General features: G+C 50.7%; 1 protein-coding gene across 13 annotated transcripts in view; it reads left to right on the plus strand.

The window, feature by feature from the left end:
* The window catches only part of HNRNPA2B1 (heterogeneous nuclear ribonucleoprotein A2/B1), a 206,296-nt gene that overhangs the window by 83,462 nt on the left and 109,262 nt on the right, over positions 1–13,572 (plus strand). For all 13 annotated transcript variants that reach the window (XM_033930799.1, XM_033930801.1, XM_033930797.1 and 10 more), the window contains exon 4: positions 7,357–7,567. In XM_033930799.1, coding sequence (XP_033786690.1) covers positions 7,357–7,567 — 211 coding nt within the window. The remainder of the gene's footprint in view (positions 1–7,356; positions 7,568–13,572) is intronic.

The following is a 13,572-nucleotide window of genomic DNA, read 5'->3' on the forward strand; positions in this document are numbered from 1 at the left end:
ACTTAGTCCTTGGTTCATACATTCACCTCACATTATTGTCTGGAATCTTTTTCTATATGGGATGGGCACTTCGGCTAGTCAGTATTACAAAACTTATTTTCCTAAAAGGCCAATACCCCCACCATCCCATTCTGGTTAGCTTGGAGGTCACCCACATGTGAGAATATGCTGCCTGCTTGTCCTGGAATAAAGCACAGTTACTTGCCGTAACAGGTGTTATCCAGGGACAACAAGCTGATTTTCTCACAACCAACCCACCTCTCCTGGTCAGCTTCTTTAACTGGCTTATTGAACAGGCGCTGCACACTTATGTTGGGCAGGAAGATACTCGCGCATGCACGGTGCAGGTAAATGTGAACTTTCTAAATTTCTTAAAGTGGCAATGCACTTTTGCAGATGTCCCTACCGGGGTTCCATGGATGACGTCACCCACAGGTGAGAATATCTGCCTGCTGTTCCTGGATAACCCATTTTAAGGTGTGTAAAAGTGCTTTATCCGGGGACAGCAGGCAGATAATTCTCACCTCCCTCCCACCTCCCCTGGTTAGCTGCTTAGCTTGCTTACAGAACTGAGGAACTGTGAGTTGACGTCAGGCAGGAAGGCATTCACATGTGTGCGGTGTGGGCAATCTCGAAGCTGCTTAAGAAGTTAGTACAATTTTAGCACTGTCCATACCGGGCTCAATGGATGACGTCGCCCACATGTGAGAATATCTGCATGCTGTCCATGGATATCACCTGTTACTGTAAATAACTGCTTTATCAAGGTAAGAATCTAATCTCTTTCTTTGACTGAAAGGGGCAAGGTCTGTAGACTACCGTATTTTCACGCATATAACGCGCGCGTTATACGCGTTTTTACCTACCGCGCATACCCCTCGCGCGTTATATGCGTGAGCGCGGTATACGAAAGTTTTAAAACATAGTTCCCACCCCGCCCGACGCCCGATTCACCCCCCCAGCAGGACCACTCGCACCCCCACCCCGAACGACCACTCGCACGCGCTCCCACCCGCATCCACGATCGGAGCAAGAGGGAGCCCAAGCCCTCTTGCCCGGCCGACTCCCCGACGTCCGATACATCCCCCCCCCCCGGCAGGACCACTCGCACCCCCACCCCGAAGGACCGCCGACTTCCCGACAATATCGGGCCAGAAGGGAGCCCAAACCCTCCTGGCCACGGCGACCCCCTAACCCCACCCCGCACTACATTACGGGCAGGAGGGATCCCAGGCCCTCCTGCCCTCGACGCAAACCCCCCTCCCCCCCAACGACCGTCCCCCCCCCAAGAACCTCCGACCGCCCCCCCAGCCGACCCGCGACCCCCCTGGCCGACCACCACGACCCCCCCACCCCCCTTCCCCGTACCTTTGGAAGTTGGCCGGACAGACGGGAGCCAAACCCGCCTGTCCGGCAGGCAGCCAACGAAGGAATGAGGCCGGATTGGCCCATCCGTCCTAAAGCTCCGCCTACTGGTGGGGCCTAAGGCGCGTGGGCCAATCAGAATAGGCCCTGGAGCCTTAGGTCCCACCTGGGGGCGCGGCCTGAGGCACATGGTCGGGTTGGGCCCATGTGCCTCAGGCCGCGCCCCCAGGTGGGACCTAAGGCTCCAGGGCCTATTCTGATTGGCCCACGCGCCTTAGGCCCCACCAGTAGGCGGAGCTTTAGGACGGCTGGGCCAATCCGGCCTCCTTCCTTCGTTGGCTGCCTGCCGGACAGGCGGGGTTGGCTCCCGTCTGTCCGGCCAACTACCAAAGGTACGGGGACGGGGGGGTGGGGGGGTCGTGGGGGTCGCCAGGGGGGTCGCGGGTCGGCTGGGGGGGCGGTTGGAGGTTCTTGGGGGGGGCGGTCGTTGGGGGGGAGGGGGGTTTGCGTCGAGGGCAGGAGGGCCTGGGATCCCTCCTGCCCGTAATGTAGTGCGGGGTGGGGTTAGGGGGTCGCCGTGGCCAGGAGGGTTTGGGCTCCCTTCTGGCCCAACTACCAAAGGTACGGGGAAGGGGGGTGAGGGCGTCGTGGGGGTCGCCAGGGGGGTCGCGGGTCGGCTGGGGGGGGCGGTCGGAGGTTCTTGGGGGGGGCGGTCGTTGGGGGGGAGGGGGGTTTGCGTCGAGGGCAGGAGGGCCTGGGATCCCTCCTGCCCGTAATGTAGTGCGGGGTGGGGGTAGGGGGGTCGCCGTGGCCAGGAGGGTTTGGGCTCCCTCCTGGCCCGATATTGTCGGGTAGTCGGCGGTCCTTCGGGGTGGGGGTGCGAATGGTCCTTCCGGGGGGGGGGGATGAATCGGACGTCGGGGGGGGGGGGTGAACGGAGAGTCGGGACAGCGCACGGAGAGGCGGGGCAGTGCACGGAAGTCAGGGGGGTGAACGGAGAGTTGGGACAGCGCACGGAAAGTCAGGGCAGTGCACGGAAGTCAGGGGGGTGAACGGAGAGTCGGGACAGCGCACGGAAAGTCAGGGCAGTGCATGGAAGTCAGGGGGGGTGAACGGAGAGTCGGGACAGCGCACGGAGAGGCGGGGCAGTGCACGGAAGTCAGGGGGGGGTGAACGGAGAGTCGGGACAGCGCACGGAGAGGCGGGGCAGTGCACGGAAGTCAGGGGGGGTGAACGGAGAGTCGGGACAGCGCACGGAAAGTCAGGGCAGTGCACGGAAGTCAGGGGGGGGGTGAACGGAGAGTCGGGACAGCGCACGGAGAGGCGGGGCAGTGCACGGAAGTCAGGGGGGGTGAACGGAGAGTCGGGACAGCGCACGGAGAGGCGGGGCAGTGCACGGAAGTCAGGGGGGGTGAACGGAGAGTCGGGACAGCGCACGGAGAGGCGGGGCAGTGCACGGAAGTCGGGGTGAACGGAGAGTCGGGCAGCATGCGCGGTATAATCGTGAGCGCGTTATACCAAAGTTTTTGTGCTTATCATCGTGATTTCTGCGCGCTATACACGTGTGCGCGTTTTATACGGGTGCGTGTTATTTGCGTGAAAATACGGTAATGCATAAATGCCATTACATGCTGAAGAGATGCCAGAAAGGTTTTTCTTTAGCTTGGGTGCAAGCTCTTGACATGACTTTTTGAGGTGTTGCCAACACTAAGTGTGGTTCTATTTCTCTTATATGTTGGGGAAACCTTCTTTGAGGTAAGCAGCTGTTCTTTATCATCCCTCCAGACCGTCAGAGAAACATATGGGTTATAATGGACCTCCACCAGCAGGTGGAGACTGAGACATAAACCTTTGGCTGTAGTATAAGTGGACTGTGCAGTGCAAGTACAAACAGTGTGTTCTCAATCTCCAGCAGGTGGAGGTTGTAAGCCTGAGCAGTCTTTACCTGGTTTAGTGTAGGGCTGTTGGGTTTTGTGTTAAATTTTGTCTTGTCTAAGTTGGAGTCGGTAGCCTGGGTTTGTTTCTGGTGGTCCAACCTAGTGCTTGATCGGGAGTCTGAAGACTAGTCCTTGGTGGACCAGGAGGTTGCTAAAATTGAGCTTGGCACTTCTTATCTTTCAGATGCCGTGTATGATCTGTTGTGGGCTTTGGCCAAGTCCATTGCTTTTCGCCCGCACCCTGTGGCTTCGTGGTTGGTCGGCGGATGTGGCATCTAAGGCTAAGCTTATTAAATTTCCTTTTTGAGGCTCTTTTATATTTGACGAGGAATTGGATAAGTTGGTTCAGGCCTTGACTGATTCTAAGAACTTTCCTCGCCCGCCTGCACAGGGTGGTGTCACCCAGGGGCATTTGCCTGATTTTCATAGGTTCCGCCCTGGTACGGGATGATTTCATTTCTACCCAGGTGCAGTTTCTTTCAGCGCATGCAGGGGGGGGGTTGTGACTCCTTGTGGTCCCTTCCCTTGTTGCTGATGGATGCCTTTTTGCGGGAGTTACTAGGGGTGGACCAAGATCACAACAGATCAGTGGGTCCAGGAAGTGATTCAGGATGGCTGTGCTCTGAAGTTTTTTCGGACTCTTGCCAGATCGTTTTCTCACTTCTCCTTGTCAGGCAGCATTGAAGCAGCGGGCTTTTTGCCAGATGCTACAAAGATTGCTCAACCTCAAGCGGTGGTTCCAGTATCTCCTCAGTTTTGCACCGACAGGTACTCCTCCATTTACTTTGTAGTGCCTGAGGGGTCTTTTCAACCTTTTTGGATCTCAAGAAGTCAACAGGGTGCTCCGGATTCCGTCTTGTCGCATGGAGACCCTGAGATTAGTGATTCTTGCCATTCAACCAGTGGAATGCCTATCTGCATGTTCCAATTCAGGCTTCCCATCAGCGTTTCCTTCGTTTTGCGATTTTGGGAAGGCACTATTGATTTTGTGTGCTTCCTTTTGGTCTGGCCGCGGCTTCATGGACTTCTATCAAGATTATGGTTGTGGTGGCAGTGACCTTGCACAAGGAGGGCATTCTGGTTCATCCCTATCTGGACGACTGGTTGATTCGAGCAAAAGTCCTTTCAGGAGAGCTCCCGATTTTACGACACGGGTTGTAGAGGAGTACCTTGGAATGCTCTTCGATACCAGCTTGAAGAGTCGTCATTCCAGAGACTCAAATGTTCAAGTTGCTGTTGCAGATTTGTTCTCTGAGTTGTCAGGATTTTCTTTGTCTTGTGAGTCGATGGCGGTATCCCTGGACATGGTCAGGCTCACAGATGCCCACTTCAGTATGCTCTTCTTCAGCGGTGGTCGTCTCAGACGCTCGATCTGGACTCTCCCATTCCTCTTCAGAGGTTAGTTCGTTGTAGCCTCCACTGGTGGCTGCACTCCTCCAATCTTTTGCAGGGAGTGAGTCTGGATCAGCCTCAGTGGACAGTGTGTCTCAGATGCCAGTCTTATTGGTTGGGGAGCTCAATGTCTCAGTCCCTTGGCTCAGGGCAGCTGGCCTCAGGTGGAGGCATCCTGGTCAATCAATGTTCTGGATACCAGAACCTTCCGGTGGCATCACTTATCAAGGAGGGGAAACCGAGAGTCATCTAAACTAAACTAAACCTTAGGTTTGTATACCGCGCCATCTCCGCAAGCGCAGAGCTCGGCACGGTTTACAGAATTAAGAAGAAAGGAAGTGGTGGCGCAGGAGGCATTGCTGCTCATGGATTGGGCAGAGAATCATCTTCTGGACATCTCAGCTTCCCACATAGCGGGAATAGAGATTGTCCAGGCGGACTTCCTCAGTTGTCATGTGCTGGATCCCGGTGAGTGGTGTCTCGGTCCTGCAGCCTTCGAGTTGATTGTGCAGACCTGTGGCCAGCCGGTCATGGACTTGATGGCCACGAGTTTTGCTGCCAATGCGCCAAAGTTCTTCATTCAGTGCAGGGGCTATCAGGCTGAGGAGCTGGATAGTCTTGTGTAGTTTTGGCTGACGGATGGCCTCTTGTATATCTTTCCCCGTGGCTGATGGTAGGCAGAGGAATCCTTCGCATTGCTCGTCATTCCAGCCACGTGATCCGGGTGGTTCCAGATTGGTCCAGGCACCCATGGTACACAAATCTGGTTCGTTTTCTCATGGCAGATCCTCTTCCACTACCCCTCTCGTCCAGCCTTCTGACTCTGCCCTTTCCAAGGTTCGATCTGGTCCTTTTTGTTTTACGGCTTCGCTCTTGAAAGGGGAGTGCCTAAGTAAGGTTATTCAGATAAGGTGATTTCATCCTCTTAGGTTCCCGGGGACTGTCTACTTCTCAGGCTTCTGTGCAAGTTCGTCATATCTTTGAGGGGTGGTGGTCCGCACGTGGAGGGGTTTTCCATTGTACTTATTTGCCTCAATTCTTGGAGTTCTTGCAGGATAGTCTGGACAGGAGCCTTGCCTGGTCTTCCCTCCGGGTTCAGCTTGCAGCTTTGTCTTATGTTTCACGGTTTGTTGCATGGTCTGCATTTGGCCTCTTCTCCAGATGTAATTCGTTTTTTGAGAGCGGCAAATTGCTCCAACCTCCAGTGCAGCCTTTGGTTCTGGCCTGGGATCTCAATCTGTTTTTTTCCATGCTCGTCCGTCCTCCTTTTCAGCCTCTCGGTTCCTGAACGTTGAAGGACCTTACTCTTAAGGTAGTCTTTCTGGTGGCTGTTACTTCCACAAGGTGTGTTTCTGAACCACAAGCCTTCTCATGTTGGCCTCCCTTCCTGGTGTTCTCTAGGGAGTGGGTCGTGCTGCGGCTAGTTCCCTCTTTTCTGCCGAAGGTGGTTTCACCTTTTCATGTTCACCAGTCCATGGTCCTCCTGGTATTGGGTAGTCGGGAGGGCTCTTTGGAGTAGAGGCAGTTGCGCAAATTGGATGTCCGTAGGGTTCTTTGCTTTTTTGGTTCAGGAGACCCAGGAGTTCCAGAAATTGTATCATCTTTTTGTCCTCTTAGTGGGTCCTCGTAAGGCGGACAGCACTTCCAAGGATACCATTTTGTGATGGATCAAGGAGGCTATTTGGCATTTCTTCTTCAAAAAACACCAGTTCCAGAATTTCTCAAAGCTCATTCCACTCAGGGTCAGGCAGATTCTTTGGCTGTCTTCTCTGATGGATTTCTGCAAAGCTGCTGTTTGGTCTTCTCTTCATTCATTTGTGTGACACTACCAAGTGAATGTTAAGGTGCGTCAGGACGCGATGTTCAGTGAGCGTGTTCTTGTGGTGGTTCTTTGGGAGTCCCACCCATGATGGGTACGGCTTTGGTATGTCCCATCCGTTCTGTGCCAGTCTGGAGAAATTAGGTTCTTACCTACTAATTTTCTTTCTTTTAATCCAGGTGTGTCAAAGTCCCTTCTCGAGAGCTGCAATCCAGTCGGGTTTTCAGGATTTCCCCAATGAATATGCATGAGATCTATTTGCATGCACTGCTTTCATTGTATGCTAATAGATCTCAAGCATATTCATTGGGGAAATCCTGAAAACCCGACTGGATTGCGGCCCTTGAAGTGGGGCTTTGACACCCCTGTTTTAATCCCTGCAGACCCAGCACAGACCCTACCTTGTTGTTTTTATTTGGTGTTCATGCACGAAGATTGTGTGTTTTTTCCTGCGGTGTCTCTCTTATCATGGTTCTTAGAGGAGTTTATAAGAACAGCATAGCTGGCGAGCTGTGGGGATGTTTTTGAAGGTCTTATTATATTCAAGATCCAATAGTATTTCTATTAGTTGATATTCTCTTTCTGAGAGTGCTGTTTTTTGTTTATAGTTCAGTTATTAGTTTTCCTTAGTTCTGCTTGGCTTTTCATCAGACTGACTGTACTTGGGACTGCACAGCTCACTTATACTACAGCCAGAAGTTTGTCTCCACCTGCTAGTAGAGGTGCGTTATAACCCATCAGTTTCTGTGCCGGTCTGCAGGAAATAAAGAAAAAATTTAGCAGGTAGAAACCTAATTTCTCCTTCTGCTTTGAAAATACAACTGTTGTTTTAAACCTTTTTAGGAATCTGGCAAACCTGGTGCTCATGTCACTGTGAAGAAGTTGTTTGTTGGTGGAATTAAAGAAGACACTGATGAACATCATTTGCGAAGCTATTTTGAGGAATATGGAAAAATTGAAAGCATTGAAGTTATTACAGATAAGCAGTCTGGTAAAAAGAGAGGCTTTGGATTTGTTACATTTGATGACCATGATCCAGTGGATAAAATTGTATGTAAGTAAACTTAATTTTATTACCAGTTTAGAAACTTGACTGAATGTATTAAGTGATAGTTTTGGAACGCGTCTCCATCTAATTATAAAAAGCTGTTGTCTAGATAATTGCAGTTTATTTTCAAGAATTTTATTCAAATATTTTTTCAACATGTATCTTAGGGAATAAATGCCTTTAATGCAAATTTCATACATTTTACATCTATCTATGAAGGCAGTCTCATTTCAGGTAGGAACTCGTGTTTGAAATTGTATTGAACAAGATTTTGGAATTTGCTTTTTCAATAATATGCCATGTTTTCTCATCCTGCTAGACCAGTCCAGATGGGTACATTGTGTCCTCTGTCAGCAAATAACACTAGAATCAACCTTGGTAGACTTTAGGCAAGTGGGTTCTGCAGTACTACCTGCAAATAAGACTCGGAAACACTCACTGGCAGTCAGTATTTCTCGAGTCTCCATCAGATGGTTCAATTTTGGCTACAGGTTAGGAGTACTTGAAAGGGACAGGGGGGTTCCCTTCTTAGTGTCTTTCCTTGTTGGTTGTTTTATATATATATCTATATATATATATCTATATATCTATATATATCTACATCTATCTATATCTACATCCATCCATCCTTAGCAACAGCAGCAGATGAATCCAGAGACCAATGGGGATAGCCCACATCTACCAGCAGGCGGAGATAGAGAAACTGATTGACAGGTGGTCCTGTTGGCTGGCCCTTCTCCTGTATCATCAGTATGCTCTATCTCCCAGCAGGGGAAAGTCGCTATTCAACTAGCTCCTGAATTCTGGCTGTGCCTGGTTTGTTGTTTTCTCTTGTTGAGGTTTCTCTTCAGTGAGACTGCCATTCTGTTTCTCCTGTTGAGGTTTCTCTTCAGTGAGCTGGCAATGCTATTTCTCCTGTTGAGATTTTCTCTTCAGTGAGACAGGGGTGTCTGGCTGGACGGTGCCGGCTTTAGAGGTTACACTTGGGCCCCCCCTTGTCCCTGCCTCACCCTCCCTCCTGTGATAGAGGGCTACCTGGGTCTCTAATTTTTCTTCTTTCCCTTATAAAAAAAAAAAAAAAAAAGAGAGCCCACTTGCTATTTATGATTGTGCCTTTTCAGGGGTGCTAGACCGGTGTCTACCGGCGTCTGCCCGCCCTGTCAGCTTGGTTGTGAGTGTTCCTTTTTCACGTTGCTTCTGCGGGCTGTGTATTTTCTAGTGGTGTGGGAGCTGTGTGATTTATTTTGGCGGTTGTCTTCGACCTTAGGGTTTTTGTTGTTGGTTTTAGGTTTTGTTCTGAGAACGGGCTGCAGTGCGGTCGCATGGTTCCCTGCAGGGAATTTCTTTATCAACTGCTTAGCTTTGTTGGACAATTTGCAGTATGTGGAAATTGAATTTGGAATGTGTGGATGTTTCTGTACAGGGCTCCAGCTTGGGGTTTTGAGCATGGTTGTTTGAATTGGAGCTTTCCCGCGTGCGGGAGCGCAAGCTTTTTCTGCTGCGTGGGCGGGAGAGTGCTAACACTTGCGGCCTGTTCCTGGGGCTGCCCTTTGCACGGCGGGTGTCACGGCTGTGTTCGCGTCGCCAAGTTGGTCGCTGTTTGTGAATACAGTACCTGTCTGCGAGCAGGCAGCTCGTGCTTGTACTCCGACGCTGGCGCCGTGGATTTCTTGGAGTCTGTTCGGCAGCTTCTTTTCTCTGCGCCTTCTGCAGCCTCCCTGTGTTCTCCACACGGAAGCAGGGGGCCGGCGCTTCAGGCACCTGCTTGATCTCTGGCACTGCCGAGTTCGCTGCAGCGTGGATGGTGTTATCCACGGAGGGGCCATGAGTTCGGGTGGCCGCGGCTGAGTTCGCTTATACGGCTGCTTAGTTGTTTTACCGTGGGCTGGGATTCACGGTCTTACGGCGAGCAAGAGGATCGCGCTCCTGCGCTGTTGGGGGCGTCCCAGTGTTCGGGGCCTTGCTTTTTTAACTAGCTGGTATTGTCCTCTGCCGCAGCTTTCTGTGCCCTCGGAAGGAGATGCTTCGGTAGTGCTAACAGTTTTTGGCCTTCCTGGGATACAAGTGCTATGTGTGGGGGTCTCCCGGGTTGTTTGGCCTGCTGTGATAGCACTCTTTCCGGGGGGGAATCTCTGCAGGCCCTTAGATGGGATATCTGCTCTGTCCTTACCACCCTGTTTCAGCTTGCCTCCGTAATGAGTTACCGGCAGGTGATTCCTGGGACAATTTTGGCAGCTCGCAGGTGAGTTCCCAGTGCTTCACTCGGATCTCTCCTAATCTAGCTTGGTGTCTCCTAAGGGTGAGCATGTGTAGGTTGGGATTTTCCCTGCATATTGGGGCCATTCCTATTGCGCTTTAGACCTGCACATTTGGAGCAGTTCTGGGGGCATGGGGCTCTTCTCGGTTTCCTGCGAGCACATCTATCCTTGTCTATTGCTAGCATTCCAGGGTCTTAAGCTGGGGTGTCCGCTCTTTTGCTGTCCCTGGGCCGCTTTGACCTATTTTACATTTGTGCATGAACCTTGCAATGTAACATGAAATTGACTTTCAAGACTATATACGAAATTTTTCCTTTGAGAGCTGTCGTATTTTGGAGTAGCTGGCATGCGATGTTCCGATTGCACGGGCTGCTGTGGATTTGTCCTACTCATTCTTATATTGCATAGTATGTTCTCAGGAGGTATTTCTTCCTTCTATTCAGGACTTATGATTCCCCTCCTGCTCGTTTCCTGTCCGCTACTTCACTTGCATGGGGTCTTTGCTTCCCCTGCCTGCTCTTTCGACTGCTCAAGGAAAGAGAGATCCTGTAATATCAGGTTGCGGATCTTTGGTTTTTTCTTTCTACTGGTTTGCATTGTTTTGCATTATTTTCTCCCATTTCAGCTTGGGGTCGCTGTGGTATTGTGTTTACTTAGACGACGCTGATGCGGGATCCCCTTCCCGGGTTGCTGGAACTTTGGTCAGGGGTTTCTGATCTTCTAGAGCTAGGGGTTGTCCTTCTTTTTTCTTCATAGTGCCCGAAACGGGGGGGGGGGGGGGGGGAAGGGGGACTTGGTCTGACTGGTGTTAGTTTCCTATGGGTCACTTTTTCCTTTGGTCACCTCTCTTGGAGCAGTGCTTTTGGTTTTGGCACATGGCAATTCGCTCCCCTAGGCTTTCCAAACCTCTTCGCAATTAGGGGCAGTGGTGCCGTTGTGGCCCTGCCAGGCGATTCGCCTACTTCCTTCTGGATGGACTGCTTGTTTCTGACGTCTTCTGGTCGGCCCTTTGACTGTCACGAAACGGGTGGTTTCTGTTCCTCAGTTCTTTGGCCATGAATCGGCGAACTTACGCAGCACTCCCATCTCCTGTGATATTTATGGATTTCTCAGGGTGTTGTTTTTGTTCATATAGGAGCGAAAGGTGTTTCTTCCCATGGACTAGGGTGATTGGTCCCAGTCTCAGGTTTGCTTCTTCTTCGGTCTCCCTGCCAAGGGTATGGGATTCGGTACAGGTTCTGGGATCCATGTTCCTGACTCCTCTGGGGCCTTCGGCTTGCTTTCCCGTTTTACCGCTCCAGCGGTCGCTTTTATTACGGTGGTTCCCGGTATCTCGGGGCTCCCGTTATTTGGTATGCTTCTCAAGCTTGCTCAGTGTGATTTGGTGGCTCAGTGGGATTTTTCTTTTTAGGTGCATGCCTCGGTCTTTGCTGGACTGGCTCCTGGTCGCCAACCTTTCCGAGCTGGCGGGTTTGGGGGGCTTCGTGCCTGCCATCCTCAGATCCTCCAGTCTGGTCTTGAGAGGCTATTCAGTACTTGTTTAGTATTCTGCTCTGGAGCATGGTCATGCTACCTTTCTGGAGCTTCAGACCATTTTTCCGGTGTGCCGCTGCAGCTCTTTTCAGTCAGTATTGTGATGGTGGTATTTCTCTGCAGCCTGGGCAGTAGGGGATATACTCAATTGGCGTGTGTCGTCTTGGTTCTACTTTCATGGGTGGACCCTCATCTGCCTCTTCAGTTGACAGCTCACTGTCCGGGTCAGGAAATGAGTTTCTATTCACTTCTCTCCATGCAATCTGAGCATGGCTCATTTATTGTATGTGATGGGTTCTGCACTGTGTGCGCTCTAGTATGTGTGAATGTTGTTAATAGAGAGATCTTCTACATTCTGGATATTGTGAGTTTAGCTCTGGCGTTCCAGTATGGAAATGAGATCTCCTGGAACTAGACCTTCTGGCCTTATCTCATGATTTTATGCTTCCTAGTTTCTTCGACGGACACAGGGAGTGGGAGTCCGAGGGGGTAGCAGCGTGGCGTCTTTCTCGCCTCTGGGTTGTTTTTTTTCTTTCAGAGTTTCCCATAGCTAATGCTGACTTGGCTTGGCCATCTCACGCTCGTTTCTGGGCGCAGTATTGGCAGACTCTGGATAGGCTGCGCCTTTTTTTGCTGGGCGAATCTGATGAGTCTGTCAACCACCGAACTGTTGAGTTTCCTGGTGTCTCCGGTTTGCTTACCTAGAGTCCGATCACCATGCTTATTTGTGCTACTTTGGTATTACGACCTCACTTTTTGACATGTCTCGTCTGAAGTGTAGGGGTTATGCGCTGGCATGTTGTTTCTTCTCTTATTCTGGTGATACCGGTGTCTTCCCCTGTGCCTTCTGCTTCCTTTTGGAGGTTTTTCCTTTCTGGGGTAATTCTCTCCAGTTGCACCCTTCCTGGGTTTCTTTTTGGCACTAGTGTATTGCCAAGGGATTGACATTCATTTCCCTACAGCTTCAAGGGCCATTCTTGTCTTGTTACCTGGGCTTGTTATCTTGCTCTTCGCTGACTTCTCAGCTTCATGTAGTTCAGTTCCTACACGGAGTACGGTATATTTGTACGCCTTATAGTAAGCACTGTTCAGAATGTAGTCTTAAGGTACTTCTTCGCAGTTTACCGAGGGATTTATTTCATCCTTGTCTTTTGGGACGTAAAGAGGCTGTGCCATTCCACACGTGGTTTCTTGTGACCATGGCTTCTGCTCGGCAGTTTCCGAGTTGCAGGCCTTGTTTCGGCAAGGATCCCTATTTCTTATTTTCACACTCTGGAGCGTCAGTTCGGTCGGTACCTCATGTTGTTCTCGGGAGGTGTCATCCGTGCTTTTAGGGCATTCTCACTTTTCCTTCCTTCTACCTGGGGGAGAAACGGGGGACCATGCTTTTCACTGCTTTTTTTGCGTGTGCTTAGCGTTCTCCACGGGCTAGGGTTCTAACACCTTTTCGTTGTTTAGATTGCCTTTTTTGTATTCTTCACAGATTCCAAAGCCTCCATCGCTCGATGGTTTCACGAGGACATTTTTATGCTTGCTTGATGACAGGGTAGCCGCTGGCGAAGGATCTTCATGTAAATTCCGACTGAGCTCTGGTTACTTCTTGGACTCGGTCCAGAGGTTGTTTTTTGTTTTGTCCGTGGCGGGGCTTGGTCTCGCGGCTGCTTGGTCTTCTGAGAGTGCTTTATCTTAGCTTTACCGGGGGGATATGGGGGCACGTGCGATGGGTGCATTGCGTGCTTCAGTTGTTGCGGAGCCGGCATTTGCTTCCCACCCAAATTGAGGATTGCTTTGCTACATCCCATTGGTCTCTGGATTCATCTGCTGCTGTTGCTAAGGAAGGAAAAATTATGTTCTTACCTGTTAATTTTCTTTCCTTTAGACACAGCAGATGAATCCAGAGCCCCACCCTTTCTGGATATTGTCTGTTTTTTCTTTTTGCAGCTTTCCGAGTTTGTTTTTATTGAAGGTTGTGTTTTGTATTGTTGCCTTTTGTGATTTGTTATGGGAAAGAAGTTTTTTACATGTTATGCCTATTGATGGTTATGGATGCTTGGGCAAAGGAGCTATACTGATGATACAGGAGAAGGACCAGCCAATAGGACCACCTGTCAATCAGTTTCTTTATCTCCGCCTGCTGGTAGATGTGGGCTATCCCCATTGGTCTCTGGATTCATCTGCTGTGTCTAAAGGAAAGAAAATTAACAGGTAAGAACATAATTT

This window comes from Geotrypetes seraphini, chromosome 2, assembly GCF_902459505.1.
Source record: "Geotrypetes seraphini chromosome 2, aGeoSer1.1, whole genome shotgun sequence".
Lineage (NCBI taxonomy): Eukaryota > Metazoa > Chordata > Amphibia > Gymnophiona > Dermophiidae > Geotrypetes > Geotrypetes seraphini.